The sequence below is a fragment of the Pyrus communis genome, chromosome 2 (genome assembly GCF_041283825.1).
Source record: "Pyrus communis isolate YQ-2024b chromosome 2, ASM4128382v1, whole genome shotgun sequence".
NCBI lineage: Eukaryota > Viridiplantae > Streptophyta > Magnoliopsida > Rosales > Rosaceae > Pyrus > Pyrus communis.
The window spans coordinates 27,226,926-27,254,382 of record NC_142566.1 but is presented as its reverse complement, the minus strand read 5'-3'; the positions used below and the strand labels follow the sequence as shown (position 1 = coordinate 27,254,382).

The window sequence follows — 27,457 nt, the reverse complement described above, 5'->3', positions numbered from 1 at the left end:
ATGATTGCAATGCCTGAATCCCTCTCCCTCTCTTCTCGCATTCAGTAACGCTTCGCAGTCTATGGATGGGAGAGGACTTTTTGAAAACAGGAGTCTCTTCTTATTGTTGCTGATGCCAGCTGCGTTCCGGAGACCGTCCGCCATGTTAGTTTTCTTTGATGAAGGCGTTTGGTACGAATTTCAATTTCGAGAGGCAGAGATAACGCTTCCTACAGACGAATGGATGAATATCGGACCCTTTTTCTTTACAAACTATAGCATTAGTAGGTTAAATTGTTAGTTGTCAAGGAGTATTTCGAAACTCCATTTCAATTGATTATACTCATTTGCTAAATTAATAAAAGAAACGTCATTTTAGTATCTCGCATGCTTGAAATTTAAGTTTTTCATAATAATAATGCTACGATCAATCGATTACACACGTGACGATAAATCATAATCTAATCTTTAATGCATCGTCACTCTAAAATTCATGTGCATAATCAACAAATATTTTCCCTAAGAAACACACCACCGAGATCCAAAGCCCAGAAACGGACCCAAAACAAGCCCAAAAAGCTCAACCTATAAAATCCAGACCCAATGGCCGAACTTGCTCTTGCGCCTAGCCCTTCGTTAGTCTCACACCAGCTCTGTTCTTCTTCGTCTAACATTTCCAGTTTTCTTTTTAGATTAAATTATTATTATTTTCTTCAAAATTAAGGTCGTCTTCTTCCTGTAATTTCCCCTAAATTTTAGATTTTGATTCAGTCAGAGCCATTGTTGTTTCGAGGGTTAGGAGGTGTGGATTCTTCCTTTCAATTTCCCACCTGTTTCAAAATACCGCCAATTTCTCGCTCCATCGTCCTGTACAATTTTCCCAAGTTAACATCTTTTGATTCCGGTTCCAATCTGTATACCGAAATTGAATACTTTTAGGGTTAGGGTTCTTTTGGATTTTGAAGTTTTGGGATACGGATCAAGAAAAATTAAAACATATTTACTTTTGGGATATTTTTTTTGTTTATTTTTATTTAAATTTAGCTTGTGAGTGATGGATAATAAGAAGAAGGTGGCGGTTCCGTTGGTCTGCCACGGTCATTCGCGTCCGGTGGTGGATCTGTTTTACAGTCCGGTTACTCCTGATGGGTTCTTTCTCATCAGTGCCAGTAAGGGTATGTATCGATAACGATTGATTTTTTATATGGGGTTTGAATTATTGCTTCATTACTGTGTGATTTGCTGTATATCTATCTGTTTGAATGTGCAAGTTAATTGCTTTATATATGATTTGTTGAACTGGCATTGGGTTCTTATTTTCGGTGTTACTGTTTAGCTGCAAATTACTGTAATTTCTGTGTTTTTGTTGAACCTCGATACTTTACATGGTTAATTGTCATTGCTGTGAAAATCTGGTGAATCGTGTTATTAGGATATATGGCACAGCTGAAACAAATATTTCCTGCTTTAGAATGTGACATCTTAATGTTCACGAGTGCTCTTAGATATTGTGGTATTCTTTTGAAGTTGTTTTGATGGGAGATTATATCTGAGGTTTTAATTGTGTTGATTAGATTCGAGTCCCATGCTGAGAAATGGAGAGACTGGAGATTGGGTTGGAACATTTGAAGGGCATAAAGGCGCAGTGTGGAGTTGCTGCTTGGATACCAACGCCCTGCGTGCAGCAACTGCTTCTGCAGATTTCTCTGCGTATGTCTTAACCCTTATAGTTCTGTACTTTTCCATTCCTAGATGGACAATCAGTTGCTTTTCTTGTTTCTTTTAATGAGTTTAATGCACTGTTTTGATTAAAGTTTTGCTTGTAAATTTGTGTGCTTTTACCTTAAAATTTTGAATATACCTGATTATATAATCAATTGTCAAGGATTTCTGTAGTATCCGCTCAGTTTCTTTTATTTTTTCTTTATATTTCTTTCATTCTTCACTCATGTATTCTTCTTATCGTTGCTTATATAAGGTATGTTTCCCAAGTTTTAAGTGGCTTTTGTGCTTGCTAAATTCCTTACCTTAACGTCGGACATCTCAATCTTGGTTCTCTATAACATATCCCATATCTGACATATCTATTTTCATAAGTAATGATGGGCAGTGATACCTTCTACAATTAAGTAGGTTAATAATGTTTATACATTGTGTTTCTCTCACCAGAGCAGCCATTCTCCTGTCATTGCTTGTTTAGTCAATTAAGTTGTAGTCAGTTTGATCAAAAGTTGATTTTATTTTGTGCATCAAATTTATATGCAGGAAAGTTTGGGATGCATTAACAGGAGATGTTCTACACTCATTTGAACACAAGCACATTGTTCGAGCCTGTGCTTTCGCAGAGGTATTTCTCTTGTCATCATCATATGAAAAGTGTGAAATTCTGTTTCTAGAATCTTATCTGCTGTGGAAGTTTCATGTTGCAAGGTAAATGTGATATATGAAATGTAATGGATATATTCCAGTATATCCAATCATACTTGCACTTGTTATACATATTGTCTTCTCTCAAAGTAGCTATCTTTTTTACTCTTAATGTTTTCTGATTCGGGGTTAGTATTATCCTGGGGTAAGAGGGGATTTTTAAAATAATGCTAGACTTTTTTATGTTTCACCTACCAAGCGTGGTTGTAACTTGTAAGGTATCACGATCTTAAGTTGTATGATTATTTGTGGTCTCCAATATGGTTAATGTTGGTTCGGATTCCATAATTTCTGAGATTTCATGCCCGAAAGGAAACTGGTTTAATGGGTGCTGTAACATTAAATATTTGGATCCTTTTGCCTTGTATTTTTTAAGCTCATTTGGTTCTTATCAATATGAGTATCGATTGACCAAATATATTCATATGGTATCAGGATACACACCTTTTGCTTACTGGAGGAGTAGAGAAAGTTATTCGTATATATGATTTGAATCGTCCAGATGCTCCTCCAAGAGAAGTGGATAAATCTCCTGGTTCAGTCAGAACTGCTGCATGGCTCCACAGTGACCAGACCATACTAAGTTCTTGTACTGATATGGGAGGTGTCAGGTATGCATGCCTGTTAAACCATCTTATGTTAAAGTTACATTTGATATAGTTTTTAGTCTCTTACATTGCACACATACAGTTCTTTAAACGAATAATGTTTACTTCATTCTTTACTAACTTGGTAGTGACCGGTGAATTTACAGATTATGGGATGTAAGAACCGGTAAAATAGTTCAAACGCTTGAAACCAAATCATCTGTGACCAGTTCTGAAGTGAGTCAAGATGGTCGTTATATCTCTACTGCTGATGGGTCTACTGTGAAGTTTTGGGATGCAAATTAGTAAGTTATCAGTTTTGTTGTTCTGAATTTTGGTAGAGTTTCTACCTGGACGACTTATGATAATCTACTTGTTTTCCAGCTTTGGGTTGGTGAAGAGCTACAACATGCCATGCACAGTAGAATCAGCTTCGCTGGAACCAAAGTTCGGGAACAAGTTCATTGCCGGGGGAGAAGACATGTGGGTTCATGTATTTGATTTCCATACTGGTGAAGAGATCGGTATGTGTTCCAAAAAAATCCGTTTTAAGTGAATTTGCAGTTCCTTTGTATGGCCGAGTCCAAGGGTTAAATTTAACTCCAATACTAATAGTTAACGGTATCCGAATCCTTCTAGTCATAGTCCTTGTAGGTTAAACTCTTACATTCTGTCATGTGTTGTTGTAATCATTCGGATATTGTATTGTGTTTCTTATTATGAACCCTCAGTTAATCCATTTGTATCTGGATGCAGCATGCAACAAGGGTCACCACGGTCCAGTTCACTGTTTGCGATTCTCGCCAGGAGGGGAATCATACGCCTCAGGATCTGAAGATGGCACCATTAGAATATGGCAGACCGGGCCCTTGACTCCAGATGAAGCTGAGGCTAATGGGTCAGTTGGAAAGGTGAAGGTACCCCCAGAAGAGGTTTCTCACAAGATCGAGGGGTTCCACATCACAGAAGAGGGAAAAGCGAAAGAGAAGGAAGAGGCAGCGGTGAACGAGTGAAGTGGTCCAAGAGTATATGTAGCCAATGCCTTTCATATTTGAGATCTATCCATCCTAGTTTGATTACTTCATTACATAGACAGACTAAAACAAGAATTTTTGTACAACTTTTAGCTCACTGTTTTTCGTTACCGAAACATCGACCGGACAAATGAATCGTTACTGCATATCATCCCTTTTCTGTTATAGTCATTTGTACATGCAAGACGATGATCGGATCGCTTCCGAAACTGATAAACCTAAGAAACCTGGAATTTTGTGTTTGGCCTGTGTCCCTAGAAGGCTGTAACTCAATTTAATATCTGAAACTTCAATTTCGCCACTAAATTACCTGGATTTTGTCTAATCAGTGACCGGAGGTATAATCCGGGAGAAAAATCCACCAGCCTGAAAAAAAATAAGACATAAATAAAGGGCTTTTTATTTAAAATAGCTCGTGAGTTTGACATAGTGTTTAAAATCGATAGAACCTGACAATAAAAATCAATAGAAATGGTTCTTAAGTTTGTTTACTGTAAATCATTTTGATCATTCCATGAATAAAATTGTCAATATTCTTGTTAAATTGTCACATGAGCGACTAGTGACCATCATTTTAAGGGTGTTTTTGTTAAATCAACCCCTTCACTTAACGAGGATATTGACAGATTTTTCATAGAATAACCAAAATGATTTACAGTGGATGAATTCATGATCACTTTTATAGATTTTTGTTGTCTTTTATTATTTTTTTTTTTTTTTACAAGTTAATTATCATTGCTAGGGATCAAAATAAGGAATTATGTCATGAGAATTATTTTGACTAAAAAGCTTAAATAAAATTATCTCAAAGATAAATAATTAAAAAAAATAAAGAAAAAGAAAAAAGTACAGGTCGTAAATAGAGAAAAGTGCGAGGGTTAATTGGTCAAAGAGGGATATAAGTAGGCTGGTTCCAAAGGACTGGCCGACCATTTGCGAATCGCGATTACGTTTGCGTGTTGGTTTAGGGAGAGACCAGAAACGAGAGAGAGTGCTTTTAGAGATAGATTTTTTTATATTTATTTTCAATCAAATCATTGAATAAAATCCGATTTAAAATCTCCCCCATAAATAAAACCTCGGCGAAAATCCGTTATCCGTTACTTTTCGCGGGAAAAGATGTCGGGGAAGGGCGCGAAGGGGCTGATTATGGGCAAGACCGCCACCAACAGCGGCGGCAAAGACAAGGACAAGAAGAAACCCATCTCTCGTTCCTCCCGCGCCGGCCTTCAGGTTGTTATTTTACTTCTTTACCCCTTTTCGATTTTCTGATTTTGGTGTTTGGGGTTTTGAGATTATCTGGGTTTTTTCCTGTTGAGAGAGGAGTTTTGAGTAAATTTGTGAAATAAAGAGGACAAAAGGAAGGAAATTTGACTCGGGTTTTGCTTTTTTTTGGCGGTAAATGTTATCACTTCAACTGTTGGGGTTTCATGTTTTGGGAAGCGGAATCATGTAGCTGAAGATTTTATTTTTGTGGCAAAAACAGTGTGTTCTTGGTTTCCATTTAGTTTTGTTTAGTCGGGTTCCTTTAGGATGTGGATGGAATGAGTTATAAATCGGATTTGGTTCTTTACAATAAGCCCGGGTTAGTGGAAAGAACCGTAAAAATGCTAGGTGTAATATAGAGAATGTAAGATTTTGAATTTGATATGGCTTGTGGAAGGAATTGGAAATCTCGCACGAGAGTATTGGAATCGAGCTTTGAACCATGGTAGTAGTGAGGGCATCGATACGTAGCTAGTTTAACTTTGGAAGATAGTTTTTTGGGGATGATATGTTTCGGAAAGGTGGTGTGTTGGAATTTAGAATAAACAGCTTTCTCTTCATGGTTTCTTGCTATCTGGTTGGATTAGAGAATGTCCGAAATAAAAATTTTCTTCTTGAATGCCTCCTCACTCGTAACATCACTTACAACTCGCCTAACTTAATCGCTGTGTTAGTTTGTATTATTATTCATAGACATATTTGCTCTCTTGGATTGAGATATAGAATGTATTAGAACATAAATACGGTACTTCACTCATATTCCCATGTCTTAAGCTATAGGAATAGTTGTAAAATCCAACAAAACTTATCATGGCATTAGAGAGGGGGAGATCCTGAGTTTATATACCTGCAACTGCGACCTGTAACTTTTTGTTGAATTCCATCTGTTGGTCTCTCTCGTACTAAAGTAATTTCCATACATGAGGAGAGTATTCAAAAACGTTGGCCCACACCTATAGTTTTGTAGTTTCTTTCACAGTGCTTTGGACTTAGAGTTTCTCTTGCTCTTGCAATTGTCCATTGATCTGTATCCTAAGGTTCTTTGATACTATTAGTCGTCCTTCATGGTTCATATTTCTGTTATATTGGTTTACTTTTTGGTGGTTCGTGGGTAGATGACGGCATTCTCAAGTGAATTGTTTGTCTGGACTGTAACCCTGTTCCGTATTCATTCTTTCTTTCGTATTTTTGTTTTATCCCCTCATTTGTTGGATTTTTATAACTAGAGGCTGGAAAGTTTGTTTGTCGATACTGCCATTTACTAATGTGTTATATATTTGTAGTTCCCTGTGGGTCGAATCCACCGTCTTCTGAAGTTAAGGACCACAGCTAATGGGAGAGTGGGAGCAACTGCCGCAGTTTATTCTGCAGCGATCTTGGAGTATCTCACCGCTGAGGTGTTAGAGTTGGCAGGCAATGCGAGCAAGGATCTCAAGGTGAAACGTATCACTCCGAGGCATTTGCAGCTTGCTATTCGTGGTGACGAGGAACTCGACACCCTCATCAAAGGAACCATTGCTGGTGGAGGTGTGATCCCTCACATCCACAAGTCACTTATCAACAAGTCGACCAAGGAGTAGCTAATAAAAAGGGACTACAGCTGCGGAAGAGTGCCAAGTTTCTGCAAGGAACAGAGTCTCTTGGCGACTTTAATGACACGCTTAATTTGTTGTTTCGGCTTCTTAATCTTCTAGATTCTGTCTGTCATTGTCCAACAATCTTAGGCGTGCTTTTAGAAATCGGGTTATCGTGCGACATTGTCATGATTGTATCAGAGACATGTTCGGACAACCTGTTGATAAAGAGATGTACCAATCTGTGATTTGCATGAATTTGGTTCCTGATGCTGTTCGTTTGCCCGTTAGAACTTCGAGTTGCACTTTTCATATGCCATGAGGTGAAAAATGAAGACCTTTTAAGTGCCCGTTTTGGACTTTTAGTCGAGTGCTTGTCCTCACAAGCGTTTTTAGTAGAAGTGATTTTCTTTACATAAAATTGTTGAAACTTCTGCTAAAATCCAAGTGCTTCTTGGAAAAGCATTTGGAAATGAATTCACAAGTGCTTCTGCAGAAAACGCTATGACTGTTCTATGCCAGAACAATTAAAAACAAGCAAACCTCACACCAAAGATAACATAAACAATCAAAACAAAGAGGGTTAAATTGAATTAGTACAAACTTTCAATTCCATCCAAATTATGATTTACAACATGTTAACCATTCCACAACCCCGAATCCTAATTCGAAATGCTCGAATTTAATGACCTAAAAACACCAATACTCAGACAATCCCCTTATAAGTGAAATTTGGCTGCGATCTTTCCACCCTAAACCACCAAACATCTGCCCTAAAAGAAACAATCAACTTCCTAGAACCTCCAGAAATGGCAAAGCAAAGAAAACCAATTCTAAGACCTCCAGACAGAAAGAACGCTAGCAAAAGCCACCTAAATCTGGCGGCATAAAAATGGGAAATATTGCTTCAAATTAGAAGGTTGACACCCTTGGAACATCGACTGGGAACCGATCAATTTCATCCATCCATGGGTTCTTTTCCTTTGCTGGGTTTATGCTCCTAAGAGCCTTCCACACAGCACTGTTGCACTTGAATCCCGATCCGAAAGCTATCTGCCATGTTCTATCTCCTTTCTTCATCCTTCCCTTGGCTTCTGTGTAAGCTAATTCATACCAAAGAGAGCTGCTTGAGGTGTTTCCAAATCGGTGGAGTGTCATCCTTGATGGCTCCATATGCCAATCGGATAGATGCAGGTTCTTCTCCAATTCATCCAAGACTGCTCTCCCTCCAGCATGGATACAGAAATGCTCAAAAGCTAGCCTGAAATCCGGGATGTATGGTTTGATCTTCATCTTGAAAAGTTTCCTCCCAACCAATGTCGCAAAGAAAAGCAGCTGTTCGGACATTGGCAAAACAAGAGGCCCCAATGTGGTGATGTTGGTCTTTAGAGCATCGCCTGCTACTGCCATCAGATCCTTTGATAAAGTAACACCAATCTTCCCGTTATCGTCTTCTTCTTGGGTAACACAGCTAAAGCACTTATCATCAGCACCTTTGTGAGTGCGAACAGTATGAACCAATCGGTATTTGGACCTTCTTTTGTCTGAGCTTTTGTTGGAAAGCAATATAGCTGCCCCTCCCATCCGGAATAAGCAATTTGAGACAAGCTTTGAGCGGTCGTTTCCAAAGTACCAGTTCAAGGTGATGTTCTCCATGCTGATAACCAGTGCATAGGAGTTGGGATGCACCTGAAGAAGATTTTTAGCAAGATCGATCGAGATCAGACCTGCGCTGCATCCCATCCCACCAAGATTATAGCTGACTATGTTCCCTCGAAGCTGGTAATGATTGATAACCATGGCAGAAAGAGACGGGGTTGGATTGAACAAGCTGCAGTTCACAATCAAGATTCCAATGTCCTTAGGTTTAACAGCTGTCTTAGCAAAAAGCTCATCAATGGCACCAAACATCACAGCCTCGGCTTCTTTTCTAGCTTCTTTCATTGACGGATTTGGAGGAATGTTGAGAACTGCCTCTGGAAGGTAAGTCGAGTCACCAAGGCCGGATCTCTCAAGGATCCTCCGCTGGAACTGAAGATTGTCCTCTGTAAATGTACCAGTCATCTGAGACTGTTCCATGAAAATCTTTTTTGTGCATTTTCGAGATTCTTCTGGCTTGTAGCACGAAAAGTTAACAAGGTACACCGGGCGAGGGCGGGTGACAAAGTACACGGTGGATAGGAAAACAAGGAGAGTCGAGCAGATAATCACTGAAATCAGGTTGTACTGGAGATGCTCCCAAAGATCATAAAGATCCTTGAGAGAAAATGTTGAAATCTGGGCAGCGATAACGACAACAAGAGGGGAAAGAAAGAGGTACATTCCATGGGTGATGAGAATATGGTACCCAAGCTTCACATATTTCAGTTTAACTGAATTTTTGAAGTCGGGGAGGTTTCTTGACGAGGATGGTGGGATCAAGGGTGTGTCAGGTTTCGGGTCTGCCATTTTTCCCTGATAGATAATATACAACAAAATGGATCAGATCAAATGACCTCAAGATCATAATATCAGTCAATTTCTAAAAGCACAAGAGCAAAGGTATCACAATATACTTCAACACGACTCAATTCGAACAAATTTTCAATAGAAATTGGGCCAGAAATCCTTAAAAATACACCATTTCTCTAACGTTTATAAGCCACTACAAAGAAACGTTTGATTTACACCTATAAATCACCTTGTCTACTAAAAAAAAAAAGTGAAAGCAAAAACTTAGGCTCCTGCATCCAAGGACTAAAATAAAAGCTTCAGAGTTTGATTCGGGAAAGTTCCAAACTTTTTGTTTTTCTTATCGTTTGCAGATTAAATTTACCGCCAACAAAGTAATCCCAAATCAGAATTTACTACAGAAATTTTTTTTTTCAGACAAAATTATCACACAAACCCCATATGCAGATTTACATCAAGCATTGAACTTTTTCAAAGATTAACGATAAACACACAAAACCCAGATGCAGATTTACATGAAGCATTAATCTTTTCGAAGATTCGAATCAAATTTCACAGCAAAAAGCAAAAACCATCCACATTGAGGCAAAACCCAGATGATAAAACTCACCTTTGATCGTCGGATCCCACCACCAGATCTCAGAATGCCACCACAGAAGCCAAACAGAAATGGAGAGAGAGAGAGAGAGAGAGAGAGAGAGAGAGAGAGAGAGAGAGAGAGAAATTTGACAGAGTCAGAGAGAGAGGATAACGTGCGAGGTCCAAACGGTAAGAAACAAGAAACTAATTTGAAAAATGTTAAATGGGGATTAGACTATAATTAGGGAGTGCAACTGGAGAGACAGGTCAGGTGAGTTGTGTATTACTAATTAATTTAAGGTTTAAATAAAGAGGTGGTGCGGAGGAGGAGAAGCCATGAAAGCGGCAACTTTCAACATCATAATCTTCTTATCAAGTTTTTCTTTTTTAATCTCTCTCCGTTGGATTGGTTTGGATTTTTTTGTTTGATTTTCTCAACCCAAAGAAATTTCCGTAATTTGTCGTGTTGTGTGTTGGAAGAGTTCTTCTTGGATTTTGATTTCCAATTTTTCTAATTTTATCTTGTTTGCTTTGAATTACTAATGTGAAATGTAACCACATATGTTCTTATCAATATGAAATGTTTTTTGGTATTACTGTTTACTTATATTATAATTGGAATCAGAATTGTTATGAACAATTTATTAATAAAAAGATGTAAGCATGCATAAATACTTGAAACTCATGAACCATGTTTCACATTTTGTGAATAGGTTTATTCCTACCCAAATGATAAATAAAAAAATGAAATCGAAAAGGATACGGGGCTAGGTCATATAATGAGTCAAATATATCGTCGTCATCTATATAAGTTAAACTTCAAATTTTTTTTTTATAAGTGAAGAAAAAAAAAATTATTAAATCGTTGGTATTATAAGGTAACCGTATGTTTTTGAGAATCACATTGCACCGGCAGTCGTGAGGCGTCGAGTACAAAGCTCAAGGCCCTTTACAGGATATTAAATTTCATTCGACTATGTCAGATATTAAATTTCATTCGACTTTGTCAAGTTGTTTACTTCGCTTTGTTCATTCTTTTCATCTTAATTACTATAAGGGCTGATGAGTCGGTCACATGGATACACCTCCCTGTCTTTGTCTCTCTGTCTCCCTCTCCATCTCTCTCATGCCACATGGCATTACTGGAAGACTAAGTTGTCATGGGACTCACGTGCGAAGTTGTTCTTTATTTTCATTCGTGGATAATAATTTATATGGCACGAGTATATTCTTATAATTTCATAAACGTTTTGTGCTAATAAAATATCTGTAAATTTTTGTCCACACATCTTATTTGACACAGAACGCTAAGTGAAGGCGGACATTTATCATGTAAGTTGTTCTTCCATCCATGAGCTACCTAGGAATGATTTATAGTATACGTGTAAATGCAATCAGAAAGTTCTAAATTTGTTGGTTTATAAATGCTTTTGAAACTACTTTGATTTTATGATTATAACAGATGAAGCATCCTTTGTCAGCAGTTGAATGGAAATGTGACCGACTTTGTCGGCTTGGGTTGGCATTTTGGGGAACTTGTAGTTGCACCTGGCTTTAGGCATTAAGCACAGGTATGTCTGCTTGTGCCTTTTCCAATTGTCAAAAGTCCAAAGGTCACATATTTGCCTCATAGGGCTCATTGTTCGAGACTAGACTGACGTTATTGTGACAATATCTCAAACCAATTACGCATTGTTATGTGTTTTAACTTTTTCATGTGATAATATATGTTTGACTTGATAATATAACATCTTCGTTGCGTGAAAGTCATTTTCTTATGGTTTGGGCCCACAAATCGTTTTGAGATTTGCCAGAAGATTTGAAAGTTGAAGCTGTAAATTGTAAATAATTCACAATTCAAAGGAAAAGTTAGGACTATGTGAACATATTCATTCAATAGAAGCCATCAATGGGAAGATGTTACAGAGGGAGAATCCTCTAAGGATTCCATGCTTAGGATATGATTACTGCATCTCAAGTCACTTGTATTCTTATAAATCAAGTAACTTACTTGTGTCTCAAGTCACTGGCTTGTGTAAATATGTACATTAAGATATGAATATAATCTCATAATTCTACATGGTACCAGATCATAGTTCTATAAATCAAACTCTTTTGGTACCTTGTTAGCCGAAAATAAACTCTTATTGTGCGTGTAGGGAAAAATGATCGATGGGAAGAGTTTGTCGAAGAACACGTTCAATATGCTAGTCCAATGTGAACTCTTCCAGCCCTATCAGCACTTCATTCCTCTTCGATGCAGATCAACCCCAATACAAGTTCAAAGGTCGAAAGTCAGTTCAAAATGCAAAACAAAAGCATAAGAACAATCAATTTTCAAAAGTATAAGAACAGCCTTAATTTATAACCAAATGGAGCAAATAGTAATAAGATAACTAGTGATTTCTAAAAACTATTGAGCTTTGAGGTTACTGCAACATACCAATATAAAGCTCCAAGTCCGGCCTGGATCGTTGTAAAGAGCAAGCGAACAACCCTCCTTTGGTTTGAGATCATCTCTGATCAGACTAGCGCGCAGTGCTTTCTCCTTCTCACGAACAATATCTTCGGTAGGCTTCCCACTGAACTTCACAACTGCAGCAATGCCTTCTTCCACCTTTTTCAAGCTAATTGTTTCTTGATTGGGATCTGGTAAGCTGTGCAGAGATATTTTCTTGTTATTAGCTGCTCACATGGAATGAAAGTACAACCTCATCGCTTATGAATGCATAGCGATTTTACAATGAAAAAATGAATCTCAACTGCTTATGTCCTTGTCCAGTAGAAGACATATTTTGATGGATACTTTGGAAAGTTCGGCATCAGATGCCTCAGTGAAGACGGGAGTAGTCATCGGTATCTTCTCCATTTTCGAGTTCTTTCCAAAGATGTACCTAAACAGATTCCATCATCCAAATCCTACTAAGTGAAGAACGAGAAAAGAAAAACATGATTGGCTAGGGATAACGCTCACCCAGTAACATGACCGAAACCAGCTGACCCAGACAGCTTGTCTGCTGATCCTTCTACCACTACATAAGGTGCATACTTTCTTACCTGTGGAATCAAGACATGCATGGTAATATAATCCTAGGCACCAAATGTGGCTTTAAGTTTTTACGAATACAACAAGACTCATTCGAGGAAAAGCAAACACACCTCATAGTTTGCAGTTCTTTTTAGTATGTCATATTTGGGTGTTTCCAAGTCTGGAGTTTTGTAAATCCTCAGCTGCAGAGGTTTTACATATAAAAAGGGTAAGAATCTCAACAAATTTTCAAGGTTTAAGTTTTTGCAAGTGAATGATGAGACTGCAGTACCTGCTTGAATACATCCAACAAACCTTCTAAAGAAAAGTAGTCATTCTTCTTTATAGAATCTCAGAAGTCCTACACATTAAAGGATGGTGAATTACTAAAGTTGTTGTAGATAGTACCAATTCATCTCTGGTTACCAAATCAATACACATAATGACATTAGACAGGGGAGTTCCTACCACATGGCTGCAGAACTTCCCGGTCTCTGGGTTGATGCCCATGACAGAGGTTCCTGTAAAGATCAGTTCTGATTTCATATGGTCCTGTCTATAGCAACTTTGCCAGTAAAACCAGGCACAGTCCACATAAAATTGTGGCATTATTCAAGTGTGATCAATACGAATACTTAATTGCAAAATTCAACTGTACCAATTCAATGAAGGTATTGTTTCTCTAATTCAATTAGTTATTTGGCCTGCCCTAACAAAGCCAACAAAAAAAAATGATAAAACTAAAATGCTAGTTACACCATTTCATTAGTTTTTTTATAAAGCGATATTCTAATATACACTAATTACGTGGAAGAGAATTCGAACTTAGGTATAAACAAGCAAACATACTGTTGTGACCAACTAAGCAAGCAAAAACTGTTACCTGTTTGACCCAGTGCAACTGAAACTTAGGCATGAAGACAATCTTCAAGAAGGCTATGTTCAACAAGTACCCAGTTACAGTCTCATGCTTGGTGATTGGGTACCTGAACTTCACACGCTCATCACACGCCGTCCGATCAATTCCCTGATCATCAAAAAGATGAACTAGATCCTCGTACAAAAACCCTACTAACCGTTCCACGTCAAACGTCGATTTTGGTGGGCTTTGGTCCACTAAGCTTAGCCTAATAGCCCATTTGGAGTTTTGGGGTAAGTGTCTGAGTTTCAAAGATTTAGGGCGTGAGTAGGGCAGTAGTTTGGACTTAGTGGTTATCGGCCGCCGGAAACTGACACACGCGGCGGGGATTAATGGCCGGAAGATTTGGTCTGAAAGTTTTGTGCTGATCATTTTGTGGCTGAGCTGCTAAGGTTCTGGTGGTTGTGTTAGTTCTGGTCGAATGCAGGACTTTGGTTTTGGCATTTGAAATCTTAGCCAAAAATTGATTGGTTGGTGTTGAGTTTTGAAACGTGTCATCCACCTTACCATTCAGAATCCCGGATGGATGTGTTGGCCGTCTGATCTTTAGTTATAGGACCCATCTAAAATGAATGGCCTCCAATGCCTTTATGTGGCAACATATGGACAGTAGAATTCCATTAAGTGTATAAACTATGTTAATGGGGTTTCCTTATTTGGAGATGACGTTGTATGGTAGTAATATAGGTAGCGTTTGGTACGTGGGACGGGACGGAACGTAGTGGGACGAGATGTTCCGTACTATGTTTGGTGCGTCAAATTGACTGGGACGAGTTGCCCCGTGGAACGAATTATAGTCATTTTTTGGTTCCACCTTAACCCTTGAAATGACTTGTTCCAGCCCATGGGATACAAATTTATAATTTTTTTGGACAACAATACCCCTCCTATTTTTCATTAATTCCAATGTCTACCCTCCTTCACTCTCCCGTAGCCTCCCTCTCTTCGAACTCGATCCCAGCAAACCCATCCGAACCCAAACCCAGCTTGGTGAGATGCTCTCATGGCGGCGCTTTCCTGAAAGCCCTCAAACCTCTAGGTTTGAACGTCCCCAAATACTCCATTGGAGCCAAATTCAAACAACCCATTTTCTAATTCTCTGCAGGTGTGATTGCAACTCCATCTGAAATCAAGCAAGGTTTATTATTATTTTTTAATACTGTTAGTGGAGGAACCCATGTGTTAGGTAAAGTGGTAGGTCTAAAAATGGATATCATCCAGTGGAAGAACCCATATGTAATGTTTATTTTTAGACAAGATGGGAAGATGTAAACAGTTGGAGGTCCAAACCAATCGTTTTCAAATTTGTAAACAAATAATTGCTTACAAAATAATGAACTATGTTAAACAAAACTAATTGCTTACAGTAGAGAATAACTATAAACATTATTGAAGTATATATTTTAATATTTTAAATTTGTAGAAATCGATAGGTTGCTATTGCATTCTGTGCCTAAATCAAATCACTAACTTGAACCATGCTCTTTATTTGGGAACTGTGTGTATTTCTTATTTGAATTAGTAGGGTTTGTATGTTTGTTTTCCAAATTTGATTTTGTGTGATTTCATTTTGATGGATATTTCAGAATCTCAGAAAGCAGGTGCGGTGTGATCAATTAAAGCTAACATGAATTACAGAGGTCTGCGTACATGTTGTGTTGTGCAAATTTTGTTTGAATTATTTTGGGTTGGGCAGAGGAAGCAAATAATTTTTTTAAATTAATAGATTTAGTTTGGTTTGTACATATGCTAATGAACATTATTTACCGAAGCATGAACATGTCAAGAAATTGGTCATTACAACTTTGCACCAACTGTTTTTGTTATGTCTAATAGTTTTAAAACCCGCAGCATTGTGCGGACCCTTTTGCTAGCATAATCTAAAAAGATGGTCTTTCTAACATTTTTAGTTTCTTTTTGCAACTGTATATATACCAGCATTGGAGAGTTTTTCACATGGCATGGAACATCATACGTTATTGTACAAGTGTTATAATACAATTGATTTAGCACTTGAAAAGACAATTTCAACTATTTATATTGATACTTAATATACAAATCGTATTTTTAGCATACTAAAAAGCTTCCGATAAAAATGGACACATTAAAAGTATTATTATACGCAAGTGGTGCTAATTAATAAGTTATTCTGGAAGGATTAAACCCCAATTAATAAGAAAATTCAGAAGAAAGAAAGTAGGCACTTATTAGCAGGCATGAAGAAAGCGAAAAGGTGGAATATTGGATTGGGATGTGAGTGGAGGACACGGAGGCGTTCTTGTATTTATCTGGATGCTGAGGTGTGTGTTTCCGTCATGCTCAAAAATTTCTCATATATCTTGAGTGCTTTGACATGCCCGTCATGTGCCAAAACTATATCAGTCTAACCCTACTTTCTCTGCCTTCAATATTTCTACATGAATATTGGTCTGGTTCTATCGTTCTACTTTTAGTGTTGAATATGATTAACCATTTATAGTTATTTTAAGAACACTTCAAAATAATACTTAGAATGTCAGCTTCTCGTAAGTATCAACTGTTAAATTTCTACCGTTTTACGTTTAGAGTAGGATTCTCTTCCTTTTTTTTCCTCCCTTCTTATTTGAATGATCACGGTTAAATCACGTCAATATTTTATATAAAAAAAAGAAAATAGAGGATGTGAAATGAAAAGAGGAAAGAGATGAAAAAAAAAGAAAGAAAAGAGAATCATAGTCATTTAATTACTTTCAATCTTAGATTGTGACGACGTGGTGTTTCACTGAAAACGAACGTCCTTCGGTTTTTTTTTCATAAAGCAGCCCCTGCTTTTCCACTTTGGTTTTTTGTTTCCAAAAGCAGCTCCTGCTTTTCGTTTCCGCTTTGTTTTTTTATTTTATTTTTTTGAAAAGCAGGTCCTGCTTTTACTTTTCCACTTTGTTTGCTTTACTTTTCCACCTTTCTTTTTTTTTTTTTAAAGCAGCTCTTGCTTTACTTTTCCACCTTTCTTTTTTTTTTTCTTTTCTTTCTTTTTTTCTTTTTTTTTTCCCAAAAAGCAGCTCTTGTTTGGCTTTTTCACTTTGTTTTTTACTTCAAAAAGCAACTCCTGCTTTTCCACTTTTATTATTATTATTATTATTTTCTTCTAAAAGGCAGCTCTTGTTTTTCCACCGTCCCATTATGTGTTGGTAGGGTTACATGAACACTTTTGTCTCCTGGGGCCTGGACTGAAGATGCTTTATTTTGAATAAGAATTAGTTTAATTATTGATTAATATTTCTTAATTTCAGATTTTACTCGAATAATATGATTTATCTATTTATTATAGAAAAATATTAAAGAGACGCTCGGAAAAATAAGATTTTTTATGAAGTCTCTACCACGTGATGTTCTGGACATAATATTTTGCAATGTTGGAATGAGAATTATGCCAAAAACATGAGATGGTAGAAAATTCATAGAAAATCCTACTTTGACATAATCTTCTTATTGTTTCTCTTTATTATATAATCATTAGATTATTGAATTTGGTTGAACTTTAGTATAATTGATCTTTAAAGAGTAATATTGAAAATAAAAGATTTAAACTGCAACGTTGCAGAATAAAAACATAGAGCGAAAAAATTAAATGTGAATGTTACTGACATTGGGTCGGAATTAATGTAAGAGGAAACATAATAAGGTAGATCTTAATTGTTTCTACCCTCTGATTCTTGAAAAGCAAACATGTGCCTTCTCTTCAACGTGAATAAAACATATTAAGGGTTTCCAAGAATCTTTTTGATAGTCTTTGTCCTTTCATGTTCCTTTCTTTCATCTTTCCCTGCACCTTCTCGCCCAGCAGTATGTTGTTTCTCAAATCACTACCTAAACATTAATTGAAGTATCTTGACTTGGGTTTGGGTATTTCAGTATCATCGGTTTGGCAACACAAACACAACCACTGCCATATTTTTCAGTCGTAATCTGAACCACTGCAGTACTATACAGTGGATATAGCCATGGCAGCCAACGGTGCCTCCTCTTCATCATCCTCTTCAAAACTCTGGAAGTACGATGTGTTCTTGAGCTTTAGAGGCGAAGACACACGCAAGGGCTTCACGGGCCATCTCCACACAGCATTGGAAGAAAAGGGCTACAAGGCCTTTATTGATGAGGACGATCTGAAAAGAGGGGATGAAATAAAGCCCAAACTGTTGCAGGCCATCGAAGAGTCGAGGATCTCTATCATTGTATTCTCAAAGAGGTACGCGGATTCGAGTTGGTGCCTCAACGAGCTGGTGCAGATCATGGAGTGCAGATCCAAACTGGAACAACATGTTTTGCCAATATTCTATGATGTTGAAGCTTCAGACATCAGGAAGCAGGAAGGTAGTTTAGCCCCAATGTTTCAGAAGCACGAAGAGAACATCCGTAAAGAAGAAGATGACAAAAAACGGGAAGCTAAGAGAAAAACGGTAGAGCAATGGAGAAAGGCTCTTACTGAAGCAGCAAACTTGTCTGGTTACGATCTTAAAAACACTGAGAACGGGTAACTATTTATTTTATTCAACTTTGATTATTTAACTGAAAAATTTAGCTTTCTCCCTTAGAACGCCGTTTTCTTTGCCCTTAACCCATCATATATATTTTTCCAGACTGCACATCGTATTTGTGTCTCTTCCCCTCCACTTAACTCTAGAATTAAGACTGTTAATTATTATATGTAACTAATTAAAAAAAAAACAAGGAATTGAAGTAAATAAACACGAACACCCGACAACCACACCCAAACACCGAAAACCCATCCTCTATCGCATTATTACCTTCCCCTTCACTTTCACTTTCACTTTTACACGTTCATTTTCCTCTCTCTCCTCTTCATCCTTTCTCTCTCTCTCTCCTCACACTCACTCCCTTCACCGTCGTCGTCGCAGCCCATGATTTCCGGCTTCAAATCGTGGCGAAGGGTCGAGATGAGCGGCTGCGATTGAAGGTCGATTTGCTGCCATATCTGCTCGGCATCGAAACCGTCGATCAAGACCTGATGTAACGGCGATTTGGGAGTGATTAGCGCTCGGGACTACTTGTGCTGTGTTTTAATATATTTTTTTTTGGGTCGCTCAGTGAGAAAATCGCAGAGAGATGGTTTAGAGAGGGTTTATTAATTTGGGCATGATTAGGAACAAGGTATTAAATCAAAATCAAACAATTTAGTGCTTTAGTTTTTTTAATTAGTTATATGTGTGTGCATATATTAAATACCAATTAATCTATTAATAGAATCTTATTTGTTAGTCAAAACTTCATAAAATTATTATTTTAATCTTCTCAGCAAAATTGTAGGAAAACAGAATGTAGGGGCAATTTAGTAATTGCATACAATACAAGTTTTGCTAATTTTTTTACACAAACTTCAGCCAGGTAAACATAACACACCCTAATTAAAAGTTAAAAATTAAATTAAAAAATTAAAAACTGTTATTAGTACTTTAAAAATCGTATTCTACACTCATCACAAATATTTTTTTTTTTCTAATTATAAAAAATTTAGAATAAAAAATAAAAATTTTGAAGTAATAATAACAATTCTTAAAAAAATTAAGTAGGTTTTGTTTAAGCTCACGTCTCCCACTTTAGTCCCTTCCCCTTCTTCCAAGTTCCAGGCCCAATTTTATTTCATTTTTTTATAAAAGTTTTATTTTGTCTTAAAAAAAGGTGACAAATATTTTTATAAAAATTAATACACGAATTTAATTACAAAGTTTTATTTAAAAAAAAAAAAAGTGATAAAAATATTTTTATAAAAACTAGGAGAAATTTAATATGAGTCCAATTTTATGAGCCATTATTAGTTATAGTTCAATTTTGTTTAATTTTTTGGGTTAGGTCCATGATTCATAAGCTTATTTGTATTCTCTTACCAAATTTACCCATAAATTGACTAAGTAATTACTGTTTTTTAAATTTTATGATTAATGTTAATCTTATCCTTAATTATAGGATTAGGGATTTAAATCTCCTTTTTTCTTCTGCTTTCTCAAACCTTTCATTTCTCTTTTCTTGTTTTTCCCTCACAATATCTTTCACTTCTTACGTTATTTTGCCAATAATCTTCTTCTCCTCCTTCCATAAGGATGATCAATATACATTTGTTTGGCTTCAAAAAAATGCATTAGTCAATCTTGTGTTTTGGTTTTTCGGTTTTGTTTTTTTTTTTTTTGTGCTTCTTTCTCCTTTATATATATATATATATATATTTTTTTTTTTTAATTTTGAAGTTCTATCGAATTAGCATTTTCTCTAGTGTTTCCTCCCTCAATATCATTTTTCTTCACGAATTTTTTTGGTTATTATCTACCTATATCACTTGTCCTTTTTTTTATTTTATTATTTTTTTTTTTATCTTTTTCTATTATACTATACATGTATAGTGAATAATTAAATTTAGGGTTATTATACAAAATGGTCCCTGAGATTTAAAATTAATAGAAATGATTCCTGAGATTGTTCACCATCCTTGATTTTGGTCATTCCGTTAAAAACTTTTTGGACAATTTTCAAAGCTTCATAACTCAATCAATTTTTAACCAAATTCAACACATAATATATCAAAATGAAGAGAAGCCCAATGATTGCTGGAGATGGTTGGACAATAGCCTGAAAGGTGATTGGTCCGCTGGAAAACTCGCCGGAAATTGGGTAAACTTCAAACGTTCATAACTTCTTCAATATTCAACCAAATTGAGTGATTCAAAAACGAAAATCATACTTCTTAATGAGACGAAGAGAATGGTACCTTTTTCGAAGGCTAACTTGTTGTGGTTTGGTCGGACAACAGATCGAAAGTGGCTAACCATTTTCGAGTTAACCACTTTTGAGCAGTTTTCCGGCCAAACCACGGCGAGTTAGCAGTCAAGAAAGATATCATTCTCTTTGTCTCATCGAGAAGTATGATTTTCATTTTTAAATCACTTGATTTCGTTGAGTATTGAAGAAGTTATGAACGTTTAAAGTTTACCCAGTTTCCGGCAAGTTTTCCGGCTTTTCCGCGGACTAGTCACCTTTCAAGCTATTTTCCGGCCATCTCCAGCAATCATTGGGCTTCCAAATAGGTATAATCTTGTTCTACACTTTCTTATCTTCATTTTGATATATTATGGGTCGAATTTGGTTAAGAATCGATTGTGTTACGAAGCTTTAAAAATTGCCCAAAAAGTTTTTAACTGAATGACTAAAATCATGGATGATGGACAATCTCAAGGACCATTTCTATTGATCATGCAAATCTCATGAACCATTTTGTATAATAACCCTTAAATTTATCTACCTATATATATATTACATATTTTGTTGATAATCTATAGATTAATTGTTTTTATCTACTTGTGCCATTGGGTTTTTGTTTTATAATACTCTACCTATATCAGAGATTAATTGCATATGTATCATATGTTTTTTTGTTTGTAAATTAACTACCTGCACCACAGATTAGTTGCATTGTCTACCTAAACCATAGTTTAATTAGATATTATTTACATATATCTTCATCACATAGGTTGTATTTATGTTCCTGTGCCATAGGTTTTTTCTTTTTGTAATCTACTTTTATCAAGAATTTATATCACAGTAGATTTTGTTGTTGATAAAACGTGCCATGAATTTTTATTTTAATTTTTTTTTTCCTTGGATATTGAATAGATTAAAGGCTTTGAAGATTCAAAATTTGGATAATCAAGAAATTTAAATATATTTTCATTTAGATTATAGAAGGGCAAAATGAACATAAAAAGATCAATTGAACCTAAATTGAGAAGGCATGTGGAACTAGGGACAGCAGACCTTTGGTCATTGACTGGCTTTAACTAGAAAAATTCATTAAATTTGCTTTATGACTTAGATTACATAATTATGTAGTCCTAAGGCCCCTTATTATGTGATGATACATCTAGTTACGTTTGTTTGTAAATTTGACTAATTAATGATTGTTTTAAATTCCATAAGAATTAGAATTTTATGTTAATTGAACGTGCATGGGCATTGGTAGGCGAAATTTTCAAACTAGATTTTCAAAATTGTATGATAATAATTTATCTATTGGTACTAAGTAAATTGTTGTACATGATAAGATTCTATAGGCCCGTTTTGTGAGTCGGACGGGGGATAGGTTGTCAATCGTTTAAATGGACTCAAGTCCATTGCCGGCCGTTTGATGCGAATAATGAGCATTAGGGATGATGGGATTCCAATTTTGGTTACAAGTCCAGAAAAGGGCTGGTTTCATAACCTGTCCATTAACATGTGCTATGAGTCCAACATCGTCTCCCTCTCTTCTCTCCGTCGACATCAACAATTTTTTTTCTCTTTTTCCGTGGTCGTCGTCGTCATCAGAAGGCTCTCTCTCTCTCCACAGATCTGGTTGTACAAGGTGGGGTTGGTCGTCGCGAGCAGCGCTTTGGGATCGGCGCGAGCAGCAGCAGAGCCGTGGAATCATCGGGAGCAGCGGCGTGGGGTCGTCCTAAGCACAAACCCAACATTCCAGAAACGACCTTTCTCTGATGAGTCTTCGACCACCGTCGATTGCGATGACAATTACTGCGATCCCCACCTTGATTGATCCCCTTCTGCTTCATCGATTGTCTTCTCCTTCGCCTCCTCCCCTGTCCAGTAATTTTCTGCTATCCTTTTTGCATTTTCTTTGATCTCAATTGCTTTTCTTTGCACTTCTACTTTTCAATCCAGTCCTAATCTAGGTGGGATAGTCTGCACCAAACAGTAGATGCATAGCCGAACCCATCCCTTCCAATCCTAACCTAACCACTCCACCAAACGTGGCCTATAGGTATATAACTTGCCTATACTATCTAGGTGAATATGCAATATATAGGTAAATTACTCAAAAAAAACAAATTGCACAATTACAATAAGCCCACGATGCCTCAAATTTAAAATGGTAAATTAGTACAAACACACACATACAATATACAGTCTTGCAGATTACGAGAAGCTCAAAATGCATAGATTATAGTTATTGAACACGTAATACAATATTTAAAACACACAAGGAAAATAATTAGCTTTTATTGTCTAGATTGTGTACGTTATCTAATGGCGCAAGAACAAATTTGATAATAGGTGTTACCGGTATAAGTTGTAAATAATTTGTAATAATAAGGTCATTCATTTGTTTACGTGACAACTTATGTAATAATAGGTCACTTGTTGATATATTTCTTCTAATTAGTTAATTCTTGCAAATAGTAAGTCGCTGCAAGTCTACACCGCCATTTGTATTTTCTTACGAATTGTGTTTTCAGGCATGAAGCAAAGCTTATTAAGAAAATTATTTATGAGAATCTTTGGAAATGGCTCCCCAGAACAAAAAAATTACATGTGGCCAAGTTCCCAGTTGGAATCAATTCTCGTGTTCAGGAAATTATCACTTATCTTTCAAGTGGTGAAGGAAATAAGGTTCTCATGGTTGGAATTTGGGGGATGGGTGGATTGGGTAAAACAACAGTTGCCAAAGCCATTTATAACCAAATTCACCCTAAGTTTGAATCCAAGAGCTTCCTTGCCGACGTTTGTGACACTACAAGTAAATATGGCCTGGTTCATTTGCAAAAAACACTTATTTCGGACATCTTGGATCAAGAGTTTAAAATAAGCACTGTTGATGAAGGTAGATGTTGGATAGAAAAGCTATCTTCAGATAGAAGGGTACTTGTCATCATGGACAACATAGATAAAGAGGATCAACTGGATGCAATAGCTGGAAATCACAATTGGTTTGGTCCAGGAAGTAGAATTATCATAACGACACGAGATAAACATCTACTACTAAAAGTGGACGTAGTATATCGGGCTCAGATATTGAATAAAGAAGAAGCTCTGGAACTCTTTAGTTGGCATGCATTTGGAAATAGACGGCCTAACGAAGGATATTTTCAACTCTCAGAAAAAGTTGTTTCTTATTGTAGAGGTTTGCCACTAGCCCTTGAAGTTTTAGGTTCTTTTTTGTGTGGAAGACCCCCAAAAGTGTGGATTAGTCAATTGGAGAAATTGGAAAGAACTCCTCATGGAAAAATAATAAAACTACTAAGAATGAGCTTTGACGGGCTAGACGATACGGAGAAGGCTACATTTCTTAACATATCTTGTTTCTTTATTGGAGAGAACGAGGACCGTGTCGCAAAATTGTTAGATGTATGTGGATTTTCTGCAACAGTAGGAATCAACGTCCTCTGTGAACGATGCCTTGTAACTGTTGAAGGCAACAAGTTGAATATGCATGATTTGCTTCGAGAAATGGCCCGAATAATCATTTCTGAAAAATCTCCTGGTGACCCTGGAAAATGGAGCAGGTTGTGGAATCGTAAAGATGTCACCGATGTATTGACATATAAATCTGTAAGTACATTCTCAATAAAATTTTGGATTTTTGCATCTTACAAGAAAAGCATATGTCTATCATACTTTAGACAACATTCATGTGTAAATATATGCGGTTGCGCAAGGAAAGCTCAATTAGCCAACAATAGTACTTGCATATATTCACCGTACGTGATTTTGCCTAATAAATAATGATACATGTAAACATATGCAATCCCTTTCTTACGCAGTATAACCTTTTGTTAACAGGGAACTGAAGAAGTTGAAGGACTTGCTCTACATTTTCCTTATGGTTATGACAATGCTAGTTTCAGTACAGAAGCATTTGCTAATATGAAGAAACTGAGATTGCTCTGGCTTTACAGCGTAGAGCTTAATGGAGAATACAAACATCTTCCCAAAGAGTTAATATGGTTGTGTTGGGAATGGTGCCCTTTAAAGTCCATACCAGATGACTTTTTTAATCAAGATAAACTAGTTGTTTTAGAGATGGAGTCTAGCAAACTGGTACAAGTTTGGGAGGGTTCCAAGGTACAATGAATTACAACTGATGATGTTTTGTTTCTATTTGTTTTTTGGATTTTTTTCTCTTTTTTTTATTTATAACATCTTCATTTCAGATATTAATTTTAATTTTCTTTTGATTTTTTGCAACAGTCGCTACATAACTTGAAAACCCTTAATCTCAGCTGTTCCCATTCCTTACAAAAATCACCGGACTTTTCACAAGTCCCAAATCTTGAAGAGTTGATATTGAAATCGTGTTCTAGTTTGTCTGAGATTCACCCCTCCATTGGTCATCTTAAAAGACTTTCTTTGGTGAACCTTGGGTGGTGTAAAGAGCTTATTTCTCTTCCAAGGGATTTCTATAAATTGAAATCTGTTGAGACTCTTCTTCTTAATGGATGCTCAAAATTCATAGAACTGCATGAGGATATAGGGGACATGATATCACTGAGAACACTTGAAGCAGAGGATACATTTATAATAGAAGTACCACCTTTCATAGTAGGATTGAAGAATCTCACTCGTTTATCCCTTTGCAGCCTCAGTTTACAGCTCGAAGGAGAATACAAATGTCTGCGTTGGTTTGAATGCCCTTCAAAGTCCATACAAGTTTGGGAGGGTTCCAAGGTACAATGAATTAGACCTGATGATGTTTTGTTTCTATTTGTTTTTTGGATTTCCTCTCTCCCTTCTTTTTTTTTTTTTTTTTTTTTAACATCTTCATTACGGATATTAATTTCAATTTTCCCAAAGAGTTAATACGGTTGTGTTGGAAAGGATGCCCTTTAAAGTCCATACCAGATGACATTTTTAATCAAGATAAACTAGTTGTTTTAGAGATGCCTTGTAGCAGTCTGGTACAAGTTTGGGAGGGTTCCTAGGTACAATGAATTACACCTGATGATGTTCTGTTTCTATTTGTTTTTTGGATTTCTTCTCTTTTATTTTTATTTTTATAATATCTTCATTTCGGATATTAATTTCAATTTTCTTTTTATTTTCTGCAACAGTCGCTTCATAACTTGAAAACCCTTGATCTTCGTTATTCCCGTTCCTTACAGAAATCACCGGACCTTTCACAAGTCCCAAATCTTGAAGAGTTGATATTGCAAGGGTGTGAGAGTTTGACCGAGATTGACCCCTCCATTGGTCATCTCAAAAGACTTTCTTTGGTGAACCTTAAAGGATGCAGAGTGCTTAGTTCTCTTCCAAGGGATTTCTATAAATCGAAATCTGTTGAGACTCTTCTTCTTAATAGGTGTTGGAAATTCAAGGAACTGCATGAGGATATAGGGGAGATGATATCACTGAGAACGCTTGAAGCAAAGGATACAGCCATAAGAGAAGTACCACCTTCCATAGTAAGATTGAAGAATCTCACTCGTTTATCCCTATCAGGTGTGGAAAGTATTCATTTGCCACATTCTTTACACGGCTTAAACTCTTTAAGGGAATTAGATCTCTCAGGGTGCAAATTTGCTGATGATGTAATCCCTAAGGATCTTGGGAGTCTAATTTCTTTACAAGATTTGAATCTTCAAGGGAATGATTTTCATACCCTACCCAGTCTCAGTGGCCTTTCAAAGCTTGAAACTCTGCGGTTACATCACTGTGAGCAACTTCGTACAATCACAGATTTACCAACAAATTTGAAAATTTTGTTGGCGAATGGATGCCCTGCATTGGAAACAATGCCCAATTTTTCAGAAGTGTGAAATATAAGAGAACTGAATCTAAGTGATTCACCCAAAGTCATTGAGGTTACAGGCTTGGATAAATCATTAAACTCCATGACATGGATTAATATGAAAAAGTGCACCAATCTCTCGACCCATTTAAGGAAGAACATCCTACAGGTATCTCTCTCTCTCTCTCTCTCTCTCTCTCTCTCTCTCTCTCTCTCTCTCTCTCTCTCATTGCCTTCCTATCGTGCGTATACATGCATATATATGACACTTGTATTGTATATGTAGGGATGGACTTCTTGCAGATTTGGTGGAATTTTCCTTCATGGAAACTATGTTCCTGATTGGTTTGAGTTTGTCAACGAGGGCACTAAAGTCACCTTTGATATTCCCCCGAGTGATGGTCGTAATTTTGAAGGGTTAACTCTGTTCTGCTTGTACCGCTCAAAAAGAAGCAATCATCTTGCCATTATTGTTATAAATAATACCCAGCGTACTGAGTTGCAAGCCTCCATAGGCAGACAAGAATCTCATGACCCCCTAGATGGATACGATTATCTTTTGCAGGGACAACTCTTGAACAATAAGCTCAATTTGCAAGGTGGGGATAAAGTTGATGTACTTTTTGAAAACCCAGCCATTTCAATAACGAGAACAGGGGTTAATCTAGTATGGGACAAACCTATGAAGGAAAATATGCATGATTTGGACAAAGCTGGATATGTTTTTGACACGAATCCAACTCGGTCTTATGATGAGGGAGGACCAAGCCATGAAGCATCTGATAATAATCGTCCCAAGAAACAAATGAGAATTACCATGGATGACTGAAATGGGAAAAGGCAAGAAGAAATGAAGCATCATCTGTCTTGATTATGTCACACCCAGATCGATTCTATGGTGAAGCACGATCAAGGCGGTGATGCATCGTCATCATCACATATCTGAGTAAGGTCATAACCAGTTCATCAAACACCTCTTTCATTTTTCGCTTTACTGGTTCGATAATGAAGACAAGTCCTTATTTCATACTTCTTTAGATTCCTATGATTTTTTCAATAAGTAGTTGTT

General features: G+C 36.7%; 3 protein-coding genes and 2 pseudogenes across 5 annotated transcripts; 3 read left to right on the top strand and 2 right to left on the bottom strand.

Moving 5' to 3' along the window:
- Positions 1–424: 424 nt before the first annotated feature.
- On the top strand, positions 425–4,178 carry LOC137747431 (uncharacterized). Its single transcript, XM_068487538.2, has 7 exons — positions 425–1,154; positions 1,554–1,689; positions 2,245–2,326; positions 2,842–3,017; positions 3,161–3,298; positions 3,378–3,517; positions 3,750–4,178. The coding sequence occupies exons 1-7, from the start codon at positions 1,034–1,036 to the stop codon at positions 4,004–4,006; spliced, it is 1,050 nt and encodes a 349-aa protein (XP_068343639.2). The 5' UTR covers positions 425–1,033; the 3' UTR covers positions 4,007–4,178.
- Positions 4,179–4,948: 770 nt separating this feature from the next.
- LOC137746791 (putative histone H2A variant 3) lies at positions 4,949–7,152 on the top strand. The gene is made up of 2 exons (XM_068486796.2): positions 4,949–5,260; positions 6,577–7,152. Exons 1-2 carry the CDS (start codon positions 5,147–5,149, stop codon positions 6,871–6,873), a joined length of 411 nt encoding a protein of 136 aa, XP_068342897.1. The 5' UTR covers positions 4,949–5,146; the 3' UTR covers positions 6,874–7,152.
- A 283-nt stretch (positions 7,153–7,435) lies between these two features.
- LOC137746790 (3-ketoacyl-CoA synthase 11) lies at positions 7,436–10,287 on the bottom strand. Its single transcript, XM_068486795.2, has 2 exons — positions 9,929–10,287; positions 7,436–9,321 (listed from the first exon to the last, which is right to left on the bottom strand). Exon 2 carries the CDS (start codon positions 9,313–9,315, stop codon positions 7,780–7,782), a length of 1,536 nt encoding a protein of 511 aa, XP_068342896.2. The 5' UTR covers positions 9,316–9,321; positions 9,929–10,287; the 3' UTR covers positions 7,436–7,779.
- Positions 10,288–11,753: 1,466 nt separating this feature from the next.
- On the bottom strand, positions 11,754–14,385 carry LOC137747109 (uncharacterized; annotated as a pseudogene). Its single transcript, XR_015960173.1, has 8 exons — positions 13,809–14,385; positions 13,394–13,481; positions 13,218–13,286; positions 13,057–13,128; positions 12,872–12,954; positions 12,663–12,791; positions 12,341–12,557; positions 11,754–12,149 (listed from the first exon to the last, which is right to left on the bottom strand). The product of XR_015960173.1 is annotated as an uncharacterized LOC137747109 (transcript).
- Positions 14,386–17,600: 3,215 nt separating this feature from the next.
- LOC137747108 (disease resistance protein Roq1-like) lies at positions 17,601–27,417 on the top strand (annotated as a pseudogene). Its single transcript, XR_015960124.1, has 6 exons — positions 17,601–18,354; positions 23,120–24,212; positions 24,444–24,725; positions 24,852–25,328; positions 25,712–26,557; positions 26,675–27,417. The product of XR_015960124.1 is annotated as a disease resistance protein Roq1-like (transcript).
- Positions 27,418–27,457: the final 40 nt, after the last annotated feature.